The 17,564-nt window shown below is 39.3% G+C and overlaps 1 protein-coding gene across 1 annotated transcript in view; it reads right to left on the reverse strand.

The window, feature by feature from the left end:
* Nucleotides 1-17,564, reverse strand: part of PCNX2 (pecanex 2) — a 151,250-nt gene that overhangs the window by 76,643 nt on the left and 57,043 nt on the right. Inside the window, exons 16-19 of the mRNA XM_069010280.1 lie at nt 11,529-11,638; nt 9,258-9,354; nt 2,703-2,795; nt 2,052-2,202 (exon numbers count right to left, since the gene is read on the reverse strand). Coding sequence (XP_068866381.1) covers nt 2,052-2,202; nt 2,703-2,795; nt 9,258-9,354; nt 11,529-11,638 — 451 coding nt within the window. The remainder of the gene's footprint in view (nt 1-2,051; nt 2,203-2,702; nt 2,796-9,257; nt 9,355-11,528; nt 11,639-17,564) is intronic.

Here is a 17,564-nt window from a genome sequence, read left to right on the forward strand (position 1 = left end):
ACAGGACAAAAGAAAGAAGACAGCCCCTCAGACAGATCTATCAAAGGGATTACCTTTTCCACAGTCTGTCTCATCTCAGACATGATAAAAAACCTCTGCAGCAGCCTAAGGGACTGAAATATATATATATATATTTTTTTTTTTTTTTTACTCTTGTTTTCTAACACACAACACCAGCTACATTACAATAGTACTTAGACCCCAAAGTACAGGAATGGGCCACATATAAATGAGGACTGCAAAAGAAGCCAAAAAAGCCTGTTCTCCACAGTGGGCAGCATGAGAAATGCAGCTGGATCTGAAAATGGAAGGAAACCTATCTGTGGAAATAAGTCCAGCAGGTCTCTAACTTCAACCTTTTCAAATGCTGAGTCACTGCATTTAGGAAAACAATGTTTTCTGACAAATGAAGACAGACTTAATCAGGACAAGGCAAAGAAATCCTACAGTGGTCTTTTACAACTAAGTGCTGAAATAAACAGTGCAGAATTACTGGTTATCAGGGACAGGAAGTCCTGGACACTGTTTTCAGCTGAGCATGGTGCTTGATAATATTTATATTTCTATTACACTTTCCTTGGCATATTGCAGTAAAAGTTAAAAGGCAACCTTCAATCAAGTCTCTTGGGTACTTTTTTCATACCCAACCCTTGTTTGGAAAGTAATCATTTTGAAACATGTAATTTTTTAAAAGTAAAAAATATTTAAATCCTTAAAGTATGGTTTTCCAGAGAGTGATCTGAACTCTTTTGTGTCTAGTTGAAGAACAGACTAAAGTCCCTCAACAGACTGTTCTGACAATGCTGTCTTCAAACACTTCAGAAACATATATTGAGAATTATTAAGGCGTGGGATCCATCAAGAAATGACAAGCAAGCTTTTGGCTGGTAGCAAAGGCAAGAAGAGAGCTGGGGTGGAGGGGGGGAAGCTTTGCTTCTCAAAGCACGCTGCCTGCTTCAGAAATAACTCTATCAGAACAGGAAATCAGATCTCGACATACTAAAATATTGACTGATATTCACATGTATCAAGGCACCACCCGCTGAAGCCAGCAGACACCAGAAAGAACAAATCTTAAATTAAAATTTCAGTTCCTTTCAATTTTAATGTTTCTCTAAAAGTGTTACAATTGAAATTAGAACACTTATATTGCACTACATTTGCTGATATGCCAGAAAGTAGAAAAAAAACTACCTCAATTTCATCTATCTTTTAAGTTTTTAAATTATGTAGAATGCCAATGCATTAGGCATGAATTGTATCATATCAAGCAACACAACGAGTAAGAGTACTGTAGTGTAAAAATAAAAGGCAGATCAGACAGTGGCTCTAGAGCCTGTGAAATGATTAAAGGATGGGAACAGTTAACATAGAAGGAGAAACAGAGAGCTGGGATTGCTTAACTTTGAGAAAAAAAAAAAGACTTGGAGGCATCTTATTAAAGCCTGGTTGGGGGCATTTTTGGGGTATAAATACCTGATGGGGGAAAGTAAAGTTGATGGAGCCACTCTGTTCTCAGTAGTGGCCAGTGACAGGACAAAAGGAAATGGGTACAAATTGAAAATCCATGTCAACAAAAAAATAGCACCAGAACCAATAAACCACAAAAACACACAAAAAAACCCCCAAAAAACAAAACAAAAAAAACCCCTCACCCAAATACCACAATTCAAAGCAACCTTTCTTACTGTAAGGATGATTGAATGCTATTACAGGTTGTCCAGAAAGACTGTATAGTCTCTGTGCTTGAAAATATTAAGAACTGGACACAGCCCTGAGGAATCTGCTCTAGCTGACCCTGCTCTGAGCAGGGGCATCAGACCGGACAATCTCCAGATGTGTCTGCCTAGCCTCAGCCCATCTGGGCAGTGGCCTGAGAAGACAACTCCTACAGGTTCACAGATCTGCTGGCAATGCAGTGGAAAAATTAAAACTATCAGATAATGTGTGCTACTCAAAAGTAAAAGCGTAATTTATTCTCCCTGCTCTGTTCCTTCTGTATTTTTTTTTTGTTCTTCCATCCACTGTTTAGAAAAAACTTTATTACAAACCTCTCACTTCCCGCTGCTGGTGCTCTTTGCTTTTAAGTATGGGGTGGGAGATCCACAGCCAGGGGTGGTGCTTGCGGAGCTGAGGAAGGATGTAATGTGTTACAAATCCCACGGTCCACGCTAAAGCAAACAGGACAATGCTGAGAAATGGCTGGGCCAAAGCAAAAAAAAAAAAAAGAAAAGAAACAGAGTTATAATTTGCAAACAACATTTTTATATATATGCTTCAAAGATTTTTTAAGTTTCTATAATTGTATTTTTGTGCAATTAATTTTTATTCCTATGTTCAAATTCTTGACTCTAGGTGAATATGGATTTTGACATATGTGTTTTGCACCCACAATTAATCAATTTTTTCCAGCATGATTGGAGGAAAAAATGCAAAATGTCAGGTTTATTCAGTCTGTCCTCTGGGTTCCCTATTGTAAGAGCTGTGGAGGTTAAAGGAAAAAGATGTCAAATAAGTAATACTGAAATTAATACAAATAACTAGAAACTAACTGCTTTGCACATATAATAGTGTTATCATGACCAGTAAATGCATTTTCACTAACTTCTCCTCTCACAGCGTCTATTCTTTCCAGTTAAAGCACCCTGTGGTTTTGTGTAAGAGACATAATACCTTAGGGGGAAAAAAAGATAGATACACACCCTTAATGACAGAAACACAGTACTGGCACTGACAGCAAATGACAGAACAGCAGCTGCTGTGCAGACAATGAGATCCGATTTCAAGATTTCTTTCTGTGAAAATAATTATTTTACACAAAATTAGTAAGGCAGCACTATTTTAACCTAAGTAAATTACTCTGTTCTCAATTACTTACACTCTGCATTGTGATAAGGCTAATCGGCACTCCGTAATACAAAAGTATTTTCTCCACTCTGCTTTGGGAAATTATTTCTTCACACTCTAGGTTTTTTGAAGTAATCACATTTAAATTCTTCATGCCTAATTTTGAACTATATTTTTAAATAACAAAGTTGTAATATTGGAGAAATGAAAGCAATACATTTTAATACTGAATCTGATTCTGCTTAAGGAACATAACTCTTTTCCATTATGACTATTATTTTTGGGAATCAAAATTCTGATTCCATTTCCTATTTGCAAGAACCAAAATGTCTTACTCCCTTTCTCTTGCATTACCAAAACAAGTCATGCTTTTCTGTAATGTCTTCTAAGACATAACATTAATACATTTATTGTGTTCTAAAGTGACATGTCCCATTCTCTGTTTTTCTTTATTGGAAGTCAAATTTCAGCAAGATTTTGTGGATTTTAGACAAGGCTTTTTTCTAGTGTCATTGAATGATAATGAAAGGACATGTCTGCCTTTATGTAAAGATCTGTAACTATGGTAGGAGTAACTTCGTTTCTAGATGTTGGAAAATACCACTGTTTTTAGAGCACATTTTTCTTGTGATTAAAATGTCATTCTCAGTAAACAAATAAACAAGATAGTTTGTGATCTGTGCGGTCTTCTGAATTGTACTTCAGAGGTGACCCAAATGCTTTTGTGAGTAAATGAAAATCTTGTCTTAGATTTATGAGAAGGGCATTTCGGTTCAGCACTCAATACTGCTGCTAAGTTACCGAATGAGTAACGATTTGTAGCTCTTGGTTTAGAAACTGACTTGTGCTTTTATTCAAAGATATCTAGAAATAACATGTGAAAAGCAACACTTTTGTTAGAACCAGAGGTTCATCTGACTTCCTGGTACTGCAATCTAGGTAGGCTTAATGTATCTCATCAGAGAAAAAAAAAAAAAACTAAAATAATGATGGCACGGCAAACCTAGGAATAAAGGAGATAAAAAGAAAGCAAGCAGAACAAGCAAAGAACAGAAGGGTTGCGAATTACTGGGGAAACTGGTAGCAACCTCTATATTTAGGCTGCCTATCACTCCCTGTTATGAAAGATGCTTCTCAGTAAAAGGTCACCAGCATCAGCACTTCCACTTACTGCCGCAGCCTTTTGAAATGCAGCAGGACTGAAAAGCCTTCAGGCTCAGAAAGTACTGTTGCTTTGTCCCAGGAAACTCGAGACCGGCTTAGCTGAAATCTCAAGCCACCACCACAGTCTTTGCCCTTCCCAGGCTGCTCAGCAATATGTACATCCCTCCAAAAGAGCAGCGTTCCCTCCTCTCTGAGAGCCATCCTTCTCCAGACAGCCCTATACTCTGCATGGACTATGTGTGGTGGGAAGGTGTAGGAGCAGAGTTAGGTCTTTGTAACGCCTTCTGACCATCTTTTCAAAGCATAGCCCTGCTAGCTTTGCTCCTTGGCTGTCGCGTTCAACAGAAGAACCACAACATGAGGGAGCTCACAGGAAAAGCCTTCTCTGCCCTGACTAAATCTTTGCTCCCTGCTGGTCCCCACAGGTCTTCTCTGTTCAGTTCAGACTTTCTCTCACTAGCAAGTTGTGTATCCTTCTCTAACTCAAGTGGTTTTTGTAGGTGGGGCAGTACTGAAAAAACACGGTCTATTAAAAATGAGTAATGGAATTATTACCAATGCATGCAATGGAAATGATTTTTTTTAACCTTTCCAGATATTTTTTAAGATGTTGCACACAAAATCTATGTAAAGAAGCACTATCTGGGAAAGTTAAGCAGTGTCAAATTTATATGGCACTATTTCAGCCCTTTTGTGAATACACAGCATGAAAAGTCTTGATCAAGTATCATCTTCTGCACAGCTGAATTCAACTACTCAGTAGTCTAAAACAAGCTTCTAAGAACAAACACACTCCAACCATATTCACAAGCTCTTCTGTACAACCAAAAAGGCTTACTATTAAAATGACTAATTTCTCTCACAGTCAGATGACTGAAGAAGCTGCCACTATAAAACTATGTAAAATATTAAAAATTTTGCTGTAAAATCAGCAGAGGTGATAACAATGCATGTTTTGGGGAGAAGTGGCATCCTAACTTTCCATTCAGGACAAGATGACCAAAGAATCTTTTCAAACATTACATTCAGAAGGGAACATATTACACAAATTATATTGCACGGGACTTGTATTTCCCATCTTCCCCATCTTTCATTTTTCAATTGTCCTTTTTACAGTGCTCTCATTGCTTTTGACAATCCTATACAGAAAAAGGCCTATGTTTTTATGGAAATGATTATTATTTAGATATTCAACCCCAAATTTGACAATTGCTTTCCATTTCTGGCAATATTAAAAGTGTTTAAGATATCGTGTATGCCCAGGCTTGTCCTTCTGCCCTTGCACTGAACTGCTTCAAAATGTAAAGATACTGCTCAGCTGCTGACTTGCACAACGGTCCCCACAGGAGCTCCCTCTTGATGTGGCCAACGCTTTCAAGCTTCTCACAAAATTCAGGCTTTTTTCCTTCTAACAGCTGAGCAGGGGTTGCTTCAGTTCCATCTCACTGCATAGGGGACAGGGTCCCCCAGGAAATGGCTGACCCTGGGCAGTGATATCTCTGGCTGAGGGGGACTCAGAGCAACCCTCCAGGAGAAAACCTTGGGCATCCACCTACAGCCTGCTGTGGCTGGATCTGTGGCTTCTGGCCTTCTTGTGGAAGGCAGCTAGCTCCTGAGAAGGATGTGGCTACCTTGGATCCTACTGTGTAAAGCAGGATTTTGGATGTCATTCCCAAGGCCAGGAACTTATGAGCTGAATACTGAGTAGCCCTATAGTGTGATGATTGAGTCCTTCACTGCAATTGGTCCAAAAATGTAAAAATTAAGCTCTATTCACAGATAAAATCTCTCCAGTGAGAGATACTCATTATTATAGTTTGGGCTGAAAGCCACTTTACAGTCTCCATTTTACATTAGAAGGAAAAACAAAAAAAAACCAAACCAACATTGCTACCTTTGATGCCTTGGGAATTTCACAAGCAGAATATATTAGAGTGTCACTTTCTTTTTGTTTTAATTATTATTACAGAATCAAAGAAATGTTTATGTGGAAAAAATGGTAAAAATCATCAAGTCAAATCATTATTTTCAATTGTATTTTTGGAGCGTTGTACTAATCCTTTTATTAGCTATCTAAATGTTTGTGTTACAGACCAGGAAGGAAGTCTGAGTTTGAATGTAACACATTATCACCCTCAGGCCACTGCTTAATCTAGTAATCAGCCATGTGGATGCCTACAGAAATTAATTATAATGGTAGGAAGCTCCATTCTCAAAGTTGAATGGTCAATTATCAATCACAGCTGCTTTATAATTCAGGCTTCCAAAGCTGGCAATTCTTACACAGCTATTCAAGGAAAGGAAAAGAGTAAAGGTCATGTAGCTAAATATTAGAGATGCTGTATTTATTACTCCTAACATCAATGCAAAGCCATCCAGAAAACAACACATTAATTTTCAATATTAACCTTGTTTGCTTTCAGCTCTTTGAGAAGGTGATTTGGTTCTGTATGCCTCCGGCTTTCTGATTAAAATGGGTCTTATTTAAATGGTGTGTTATCTGGACCACATGTCTGTATATAGACTAAGGCAAGGCTGGCTTGTGCTGCATCCTGCCATCTCTTGCCACTGACAAGGGTTAGGAATACTTTCCTTGCAGGGGAGCACTTCAAGAAAAAAAATGAGTTATCATCATGAAATCTCTTCTGAATACTGATATATTGTTTCACCCAGCTTCTGAACCGTTTGAAGATCCCCGTACAAAAGTTCTGGAAATTATTTTACACTGGCTTTGAAGAGTCAGCTGAGTCCTACATCCTAAACATGACTGCTGCTGCTGAAGCAAGCCAGCAGGGACTGCAGCTTGATTGTGTTCCTCTCAAACTCAATGCACGTGCATTTTCTCCTGCCTCAGTTCTTCCCTACTTGCTCTATTAGCATGGCACTGGTGAGATGGCAGTGAGAGTCTCCTTGATGTTTAACTGAGACAGAGGTACCAGGTAACACAGGGGTTAGACAAAGAGCCCACATTAATCAGAAATTGTCCTCTCTTTCTTCAGCTCTCCAAATGTGGGAAAATTAGCACTGCTAATTGACATTGCAAGGAAACACTTTTGCTTACAATTTTTATTGAGATTGAAGGAAGCACAGACAGAGGGATAAAAAAAAGGTGGCAAAGCACTAGCAAGCTCAAGCAACACTGAAGGAAACCAGCCTCTGCCTAATAGCAGCAGCAGCAAGGAATATCAAACATAGAGAGCAGAGAAGTGCCAATTCCCAAACCCAGGTATTTCCTGGAGAGCAAAGGTGTCAGGAAGCCCACTTAATTAATCCTAAAACATGACAGGAGCGAAACATTTTGAAGAGAAGAACTGAAGTCCTATGTCTGGCAAATCCCAGCACAGTCATCCCTGTACTTCTGCATCTTCCACCCCATTGGCTCAAGTGCAGCTGTGCAGTGTTAGTGTAAGACATCAGATCCCTGTCCATGTCACTGGCATAAAAATAGTTGGAGAGTCTGCAGAATGACTCCATTTTGAAAATACAGACAGGATCTTAGATGAAGATTTTTTTCACTGTTTTGGTTTTTGTTTTCAATATATTAAAGCCTTGCTTAAGGTTTCCCTCTGCACTGTGAAATGGAACCAGTTAAGTGGACAGCTGCAGTAACTGCTTCAGTCCCCTGGCTGGGTTCCATCTGCAGAACAGATGAGATCAGACTCTGTACTCCTCCAAGAAAGGCACCATCAGCAAGACAGAACTACAGGGGAAAGAGAAGCTTTCCATTACATCTTGCCATACAGTCCCCAGGTACAAGACTGGAATGCCAATGAACCATGGCAATAACCTACACACCACAAATACCACAGAATACAGCAAAATTTTAACAAAAATAATTTTTTCCTCTGTTTCTAGATGCACATTTATATTCCAGTATCAACTGTTGCAAACAATTTAGTTTGCAAGAAACTGTAGCTCAGTACAAGCAACAAGAAATACCATATCACTTAATCTTATGTAGGCCCTATTAGAGGAAGCAGTTTAAAATAACATTATACATGGTAAAAGTTACAATCTAAGCAGCGGCTTAGCAGAGAAAAGTAGAAAACATTGGTAGGGTGGGATCAATGCATATGCTGAATGTAGGCTGTGTAACACCTTATAAAATGCCTAAGAAATTATTCAAGATGTACATGAGAGGTGCATCCCTTTGAAGGGACATCTGGAGGCCAGTAGGAACTATGGACTCCCAGGCCATGTCTACAGGTCAAAAAAGGCTTCCAGAAACTCTGAATGCTCCTGGCTTTCAGGGAGCATTCAGAAGTTTAGGAATAGCTGCCTAGATTGCAAATGCTTGGATGCAGGCGTTGGGGTTGTGGTCGGGAGGCAGCCAGGAAGCAGGACAGCTCACATGAGTAATAAATGTCAAACACCCCTTAGCATTTCTGGAAACTTGATGATCTTCCCACATGAACTCCTTATAAGATCAACCTCCCTTGGGTAACAGCAAACATTTTTTTAATATAAAAAGACACAAAAAGGAAGATGGGTCACTTCAGATGTTTATGCTGAAGTGAGAAATAAGCTGACACAAACTTAGAGCTTCCTGCCAGACAGTAGTAAATAAACAGCCTGCCAAGTAAAGAAGAGATGATGAGATGGCAATGCTTGGCACCAGGCATGTACCTCCCTCTCCCATACTATCCCAGTTTCACATGCTTCTTCCACCTCTAGATGCCAAGTCTGACAGTGTGCTCCACTTGGCTCAGCTGGGGTGGAAGGCACACAGTCAAGAGTATTTCCTGGCACAGAAAAGGCATTCCTGAAAAACAGGTAGCCCTAGCCATAGAAAAATAAAGAATAAGGGCTATGTTAAGCACACATAATTCTGTGGACAGATTCCTGTTCCAGCGCAGACTGGGAGTTTGGCAAGACTGCTCACCTTTTTGAATGCTTGTTGAACAATCCAGCCTACTTTGGACACACCAGATTGCCAGGCTGTAACTCTGTGCACAGAACCTGCACTAGTTCTCTGTATACTAGGATGAGAGATGCCCCACTCCCCAAGCTCTAAGAGTGCATTTCCCATTGACTGTATTAAAGAACCAGTGTTGCAGAGCACTTCAAAGGAGCCTTTCAGAAAGGAAAGTGGCGTGTATCCCCCTTCTCGCTCCTGGCCTCACCGTAAAGATCATCTGTGCTTTTAGTAATTTAAATTACTAAATGGGACTATTTACAAGGTTCATCAGTGGGCAAAATGGATGAGAGAGAGCTTTGAACAGAAAGTAATGAAAGAAAAGCCTTACCACTGATTCTCTCATTTTTTCTGGGAGTGGATCTTCTGATGAATCTTCAAATCGTTGGCGTAGATAGTGAGGGACATATTTACACTGAATAAGGGACCTGTTTAAAAAAAATTCCTAGTTAGGATACTTCTGAACATGTGTAACAGATACAAATATTCCTGAAGGACAGAGGAGGAAGAGCAGCCTCAGATTTCCTTCTTCATGTATACATTAGCATTCTTACCTCTGTACAGCTGGAGATTGACACAAACCAGCACTACTGTGATCAGGGCAGAAATTCCTCATCAGAATCTTGAGGAGTCTCAGCAGCCCAATCAATGTGACTCAGTCATTTAGAGGAATGAGCAGAGATGGTACTGTTGCATTTATGACTCTTACTACTGTTTCAGCTAAGCTGAAACCAATGAGAGCTCCTTAGACCCATGTTAAAATGGCCAAGAAAGCTATTTCTGTACAAACTGTGTATTAATTCTCTCTTCAAGATTTATGTGCTACCTCCTCATCCATCTTAAATTTTATGCCATAGGCCATATAATAAACATTTTTTCCAATCTCCTTATTTAAAAGAGGCTCAGCATTGTTTAAAGAAAAAATTGAAAATCTCTTTTTTTAAGGATTATGCATTTTTACAATACATAAACATTTGATGTTGTTCTACATGTACTCCTAATTTTTAGATATTTAACAACCATTTCAGTTGTTGAAGATTAACTGTAAATGTTATGAAATTGTTAGCTAGTTTTACAAGTTAAAATGCATTTAGTAGTTTAAGATTACTTCCTTAAAACAAAAGTTTCAAGGAAGAAGAGTTTCTGTTATATTAAAGAGATTAATGAACTGGTGTGTCCTTCCTGGGAAGTGGGAAAAAAGGATACATTTAAATTCAAAATTGAAAGAGCTCACAATTCCATGCTGATTTGCAATTTACCTGTGTATATTTTACTCCAAGGCTAAGAACTCTCCCCTAATACAGCACATAGCTTCACTTCCTTCCATACAGAAGTTCTGTACTGTAATGGTCAATAAACTACACACCATCTATACAAAGCTTGATCCAGGTCTACTTGAAATCAGAGTCACAGTAGGCAGTGGGTAAAGTTTATGGCAAGACATGCAAGGAGTCCTTGTTGCTTTGCCACATCAGAACCTAGCAACGTATTAATGTCAGATTCTCTGAATCTTTTGGATGGTAAAGAAAGAATTTCTCAACTCTTCAGTAATATTTACCAGGATGAAAATTTCCTACTAGTGCTCTATATCCTTTCCTTCCTCATCAGCGTTGCTCTCCTTTTTCCAAATTTCTCTACGAAAACAGAATCCTAAATGGACTAAAAAGCTCTCCACTTCCCCCTTCTCTCTTCTGCATTGCAGAATTGTGCATAATGAGCCTTGAGCCTCACCTCAAGACACACACAACACACCTCATGAATCAAAGGAGAGAACATGTGGGTTTCCTCACAGGCCCTCTGCACTCTTCTAGGATAAAACTGAACTGTCTGTGAAGCAGAATTCCAAATTGCATGGTGATACTGGCTGCACAAAACCCACTTGTTTGCTTAGCACCACAGCCATAGATGTAGTTGCCCAGCTGCTCGTGGACCCCCACAGCCCCCATAACAGCCATATATCACAGTTTCCTCACAGGGAAACTCACATTTGCTGCCCCTGAGCTATGGATCTATTGGGTCTCTCTCTCACACATCACCTCAACATGCAGATCACAATGCTGGGACTTTTCCCCTAATCTCCCATGTTCGCAGTGTCAGCTCTTAGCATATACTTCCTTTCCTCAGTTACCTCTAGCAGACTGTGTCAAAGAAAAGGAAGGATGGAACCTCAAACTGAGAGGCATAGCCTACTACAGTAATCCTCAGCAAGAGCTGGAATCCAGCCACCTTCCCAGCACACTAAATGTCCCTTCTCCTGGACCCAGTGCTACCCAGGACACGTTCTGCAATTCCAGTAGCCTGAACACACCCTCAACTAAATCAGTGTCCTCCAACCTGGCAAGTACACAACTTCCCAGAGTGGAAAATCTGCTTGCGAGATTTCGGATCGTGCTGCTTAAAGAGCCCCATCCCTGCTGGTGATCTATCTGACTGCAGCACTTCATTCATATACAAGACTGATATCAACCATGTAGACATGGTGAGGAATTTCACCTCACCACAGTATTTTCAGGAAGCAACCCCTGTCATTCTGAAACCCAGACATCACTCTGGCTGTGTGCTGTACAGAGTAATCAGCAAATAACATTTACAGGCAACTTACATCAGTACAGATGGGTCACTGCTTTGTCTGCTGAGGTGATAAGAAAGTGCAACTAGCAGACCACAGAAAGCAGAAAACAGCGCTGGAATGTGCTGTGCATCCCAGGGTTCCTGAAGAGGATGACAGAAAGCAAAGTTAGGAATGCAAAACTTAAAAAACTGAAGTAAGTAGGTTAAGCCATACACCATACATTCACTGTTAGATGCACAACATCTAAATTTGTACAGCATCTACCCCAGACTGAAAATCCTTTTTCATATCAAAGTTTATTACTGTGAAAAAATCCTGCAATTAAAGGCATGTTTTGTGCTTATATTATGCAACTCCCCTGTAATCAGCAATTAGCTAGGAAACCACATGAAAGGCAGGTTTACTTTCCTCTTTAATGAAACATGAGAGGAAAATTCTCATTAAAATGAGATCTGAGTGAAATCAACTGCAGTGTATTATTTATCTACATGCTAAATTGATATGCAGTTACTTGACCTGTAGCCAGACTGCATGTAACAAATGACAATATCACCTAGATCAGGCAGCAGGGTTTCTTTCAGACATCTTTCTGCCACTTTTGCATTATACCCAGGCCCTGCCTGGATGCTAACATAGTGGAGAGGGAGGGTGCTCGCCACCATGCCTGACATCCCCAAGCAGGGAAACACGAGACAATTGGCACACTTGCCAGCACACTCTGGGCATAAACAAGATAAGAAACTCTCTCTGGGTGATTTAAACAGCTAAAACTAGCTAGAAAGAATAAGAGAAAGAATATAAAGCTTAACAAACACTTATCAAGATTAGCTTATCTGTGAAGCCCTTAGGTATAATTTACGGATCCTAAGACATACTTTTGAGTTCTGTCTGTGAGGAACACAAATTTCATCTGTGAAAGACACAGAAATTTGGATCAAATCCAAAGCCATTTCACATACTAGTTGTGTTCCTTGCCTCCACATAACTTCTACCTGATCTGCCAAATGTGAACTCACCAGATCCTGGCATCAGAGCACTTTCTGGACAGGTTTTGAGAAGCAATGCTTGTAGGATCTGTGAAACTTTAGGCTAGTGCAAACAAGGCTTCTGCACGGTTATCTCTTGCTTAAGAAACTTAACAGTTCGTACAGGACCAATATTTTCAGAGGATAAAGTAGGTTTATTAGCTTTGTTTTTCTCAGTTATATGCATGATTTCTTGGCATGTTAGGAAACACTCAATTTCTTTCAGGTGCAATGAATACCTAAGACAAACTAATTTTCTTTTAAGCGTCAAGCATCTAACCTATTGCAGCGTGGAATTTTGCAATTTAACTCTGAAATTCTCATTATCCTAAGAGTAGTACAAGAAAAGTGAAATTTTAATTCCAAGAATCATCTTCCCCTCATCCTACTACTGAACATCACAAAGATGAAAGACAGAAGAGCCTAGTTCTATCAAATAATCCTACCCAAAACCATAATTACAAACAAAAGAGAGATTTGCATGCTATCATTAAAAGAATGCAGCACCATTTACTTGACAATTTAAACTTTACCATACAATCCTACTCTTCATTTCATTGTTCCCAGTTTTGGGGCCAAATATATTTTGAGTTAGCTTTTTCCATGCTTAGTCTCCTGTCATATTCAATTCATATTCTTCAAAACACTGAAGAAAATTAACTGAAGCCAGAATGTTCTGAAAATGGCTGAATCACAGCCTATCCAAACATCTTGGGCATTTGCAGGGCAATACAACTGTGCACAGATCCTCCCAGCAGCTTCTAGTGTACGACTGCCCCTTTGCCCTGCAACTTCTTTTGAAAGCAAAGTACTATCAGGAGCCGAGCAATATTCCTGATACTGAAATTTATCAGAATTTCAATTTATCAGACTGAAAAATCATTCCATCCTCTTTCTACTATAAAGCTGTACACAGCTGAATCCCTGCATTAATGTCTCAGGAATTCTATCTCCATATTTTCTGCATATTACACATAGCTTCTGCATTTTTCTGGCCTGTGCTTCAGGTCCAAACTGTCATTGTCCCCTCAAAACTCAAACGTCAGGGAGCCAGGAAAGCAGGTAGGACAGGCATCAATATTCGCTATGTGCCTGGAGAACAGGATTTTCCAGAAAAATGCTACACAATGTTGTATAAAAGATGAGAATGAACAAAGGTGTCATTTCTTCAATATCAGTGTGATGCACCCTCTTCCATTTTGTCATTTTCCTCCCCCACTAATAATGCCTGGTAGCTTTAAATTTAAAAAAATGAAAAAAACCAATATAGTTGGTAATTGAACAATGATTCTTCTCAGTAGGAAAACAGGAATGACAGGTTTTACTCTTGGAAGCTGGTATTATCTATCATACTAGACAGGGACTTTGACTTCCTAGTTTACCTCATTGGGTAGAGGTGACATGTAGTGCTTTCTTATAGGGTTTTGACTTTGATGCAGACACTCACGTAGTCATTTTTAAAACAAGTGAAACAGACTTATAAGTGAAAGCAAATGAGGTACAACAGACCCAGTGGTGGGAGTGGGGGTGTTCCATTTCAACCACAGAATTGCCTAATCCCAAAACAATCCACTAAAAGGAGAGATAAGGGTGTCTTTGAATTTATGAGTCTTTTACCACTGCTAGAGGTGGGAAGGCAAATGTATTCTTAAAAAGTGGTGTCAGTAGTTTTCTGTCCTACATTATTTATCCTTTTTACTTCTTTCTTCTCCTAAAAAAATGCATGTAGCACACTTATCTTTCAAAGATATGCTCAAATAAATCAGACGTTCTACTCCAGAGACAAAAACTGCTCTGAACAGGGAAACAATTATGCTAAGTAGAAATTCTTGTTACTTTTTTTTTTATTATTTCAGAGTATTCCTCTCAACTCGACAATGCCTTTGCAGATTGCTGCAGTGACAGCATCATTGAAGGTGAAGGTGTTGGCATAGTGGCCGAGTTTTTAAATACGGAGACAAACTCCAGTTGGTCTTCACACACCTGGTTTTCCACTCTTACAGTGTCAGAGAATGGTTTGGGTTGGGATGGACCTTTAAAGGTCACGTAGTCCCTTGTGCAATTCAATCAAACTTTCTTGGGTCTTTCTCCCTAACTCCACAGCCCTGCTCATCATGGATCTGTGCTATTGCTCACATATCAAGCAATAAGCAGGAAGTGCTGACAGTCAACCATTCCACATGGGTCATGGTAAAGATGGAAGTAAATATTATCATCCTTTTTCTGGACATCTAAAACACTGATTTCTCGTTCCTTCTGAACAAGATTGTAAAAGGGAACCCTCCTCACATCCCAGAATATGAGAAAATAGTAAGAGCTTGTTCTCTACATGGCTAACTATAAGCTTAATGCTATATTACCACGGATACTCCTTTTCAGTGAACACTAACAACCAAAATATGTGAATTAATGAACCTTGTGTCACACAGATTAAAGACAAACTCTAGGAAGAGATGACCACCAGCCTTATTTTCCCATCATCCATGGAAAACAAAGCATTACTTTCCAGATGATCTCCAAAAACATGACAAGTGATAAGCTACCATAATACATGTATCACTGTCCACTCCAAGCAACACTATCTGTTTCTCTGCAATCACAACTGCTATCTTGGACCATATTTTCACTGCTGATATTTAAAATCCATAAGGACTGATACAGGGGTGTCTGTGTGTGCCCACACACACCACCTTACACAACAGGATCCCAGTCTGTGACTAGAATTCCTTGGCTAAAAAGCAAGATGAGCAACAGCTTCAGGCAGGAAGCATGGATACTCATGTTTCACATAATGGTGAGTTTATCCTAAGGAAATAGTGCAGATTTCTACATTCCTGTGCAGTGACATACAGTGAGAGCCACCCTGGGCCATGTCGGATTCTACAGGCATGATTTCTTTTTTCTATCTGGAAAATATTCTTGTTATACACAAAAAACTAAGACCATAACTCTTGAAGTTACATCTACAGTGCAAGACTTGTCTATGGCTGCAAAATTCACTTAGTGAAAGGCATGGTATCTAGCAATACTCTCCAAATTTAACACCCCTAACAGCTCTTGCTTGAAACTCAGCAGTCTCTAAATTGGAAAAAGATTGCCTTCAAAACCTCCAAAAGGACTGAGAGTATTTTATGCAGCAGAAATAAAGCTGTCCAATAATTTTATACTTCTATTTTTGGTTGCTTACACATCCAGGAATTCTGTCTACACACATGAGCCCATTCACTGCTGTCTAGAAAGTTATCTGGGGACTTAGCAGATTGAGGGAGATGTATGCTTGCAACTCTTTCCCACCATAAAACCGTAAGACAAGTAATTCAAAATTATTAGTACATAGATGAAGACTGCATCATTGAAGATGGGAAGCAAGAAACACTGTTATTCTGATTAATGAGTTTCAAACTCATTAAACAAACCAAACTACATCAGTGTGAGCTGAGAACAGTTTAAAATCCACACAGAACTTTTAGTAACTGTCCATTGAAGCAATAAATAAACCACCAAAAAGTACTTTCTTCAGGTATGAGGTAATGGAAACTATGTAACTTACATTTCAAAAAATATACATTTACACAGAGCTGGAAAAAGCTGGTGTGCCACATATGAATACATTCACATCAGTTTAATTTTTCTGACCCAAGTCCAAAAATCTGACTTTTTTTTTCCAGGCTGGTTAAGATAAACTGCAAGTTCCATACCAAAGGAAAAAAAAAATTATCTGGATGACAAGTAATTAACTGGTTCTGGATACATTTCAAATCCAAACCAACTGATATGAACAGAAGGCAGAAGATAAGGACTGACTAATTCCAGAAACATTCAGGGGTGTGCTCTTCTGCCCCATGGCAAAGCCCTGGAACACTGGAATACTAAAGACTGGTATCAGGATGGCTAAATTCCAGACCAAATATTTGTAGAAAAAGTAGGATGGCATACATGACTTTTTTTTAAAACATCTCTTAAATATTTGGGCACAGACCGCAAAACAGATGGAGCAGGAGACAAAAATCAGTGCATCATGAAATTCTAGTCAAGTGAAAAAGATGGCACAGAAATTCCCATGTCTCCAATCTGATGGATGTTATATTTGAAAAATAAAAACACCTCCTTCTGGAAAAAGAGAAAACCCTTTTGTATATCAAAGCTAAGGCAGCTATTAGAGCTGCCAATTTCTGTTCAAGATTACAGGACTGAAGATGAGATCAGAAATAAAGCCAGGCTGAAGTGAACTCAGGTAATGTTAAACTAAGCTCAGTTACCCAACAGCTTCAAAAAAGTAGTGAGCTGAAAAATAGCTGCTATTGGATTTAAGAATCCAAGGAATGAACATAAGAGCTGATAAAACCATGCTTAGGATTTAGAGCTTTGTATTAAGCAAAAGTAAATGGAAGTTCATAGAGGACCTGGAAAGAACTGGAACAAGGAGTGATGATATTAAACAGAGGTCTGGGAGATAAAGAAATTTCAAAGCAAGCAGGAGAAACTCAGGTCTTTGCACTTCAGAATCTAAGACATTTACCTACTTACTTGCCTGAAACCAGGTTTACAGTACTGTTATATGTAAGGATGGATAAGCAGCTGGTGTCCTATCACTCATGACACAAACATGTCAGGGATTAAGATTTATGAAGAGATGCTCTACAACACCTCAAAGCTGTAACCAAACCCCCTTTGCATTACTGGAATAGCACAACAGTTAAACAGAAATCTATCCGTGTGACTTCACATCATCAGCACAGGGAACAACTTCTGTGCACCAGCCAGGTCAGACAGAGACTTGTAAACCTGTTCCATTCACAATGCACTGCTTCCACTGACAGCAGGGATGAATAGTGTCCTGCTCATCAGTTCTCAAGGCCTCAAACACACAGACAAAGACCAGCTATTTTGTGCTCATGGTTTTTATGGAGAAATTATCTGTTGTAATTTCAGGTGCAATACTCTGTACTTCCTACTGTGAACAATTTGGCATTTCTTTTTTATGTGACAGCTTTACAGGAAATGAAAACTGATCATCCCAGCAGTAGCACCACCAGAGGAA

Source organism: Aphelocoma coerulescens, chromosome 3 (genome assembly GCF_041296385.1).
Source record: "Aphelocoma coerulescens isolate FSJ_1873_10779 chromosome 3, UR_Acoe_1.0, whole genome shotgun sequence".
Classification (NCBI taxonomy): domain Eukaryota; kingdom Metazoa; phylum Chordata; class Aves; order Passeriformes; family Corvidae; genus Aphelocoma; species Aphelocoma coerulescens.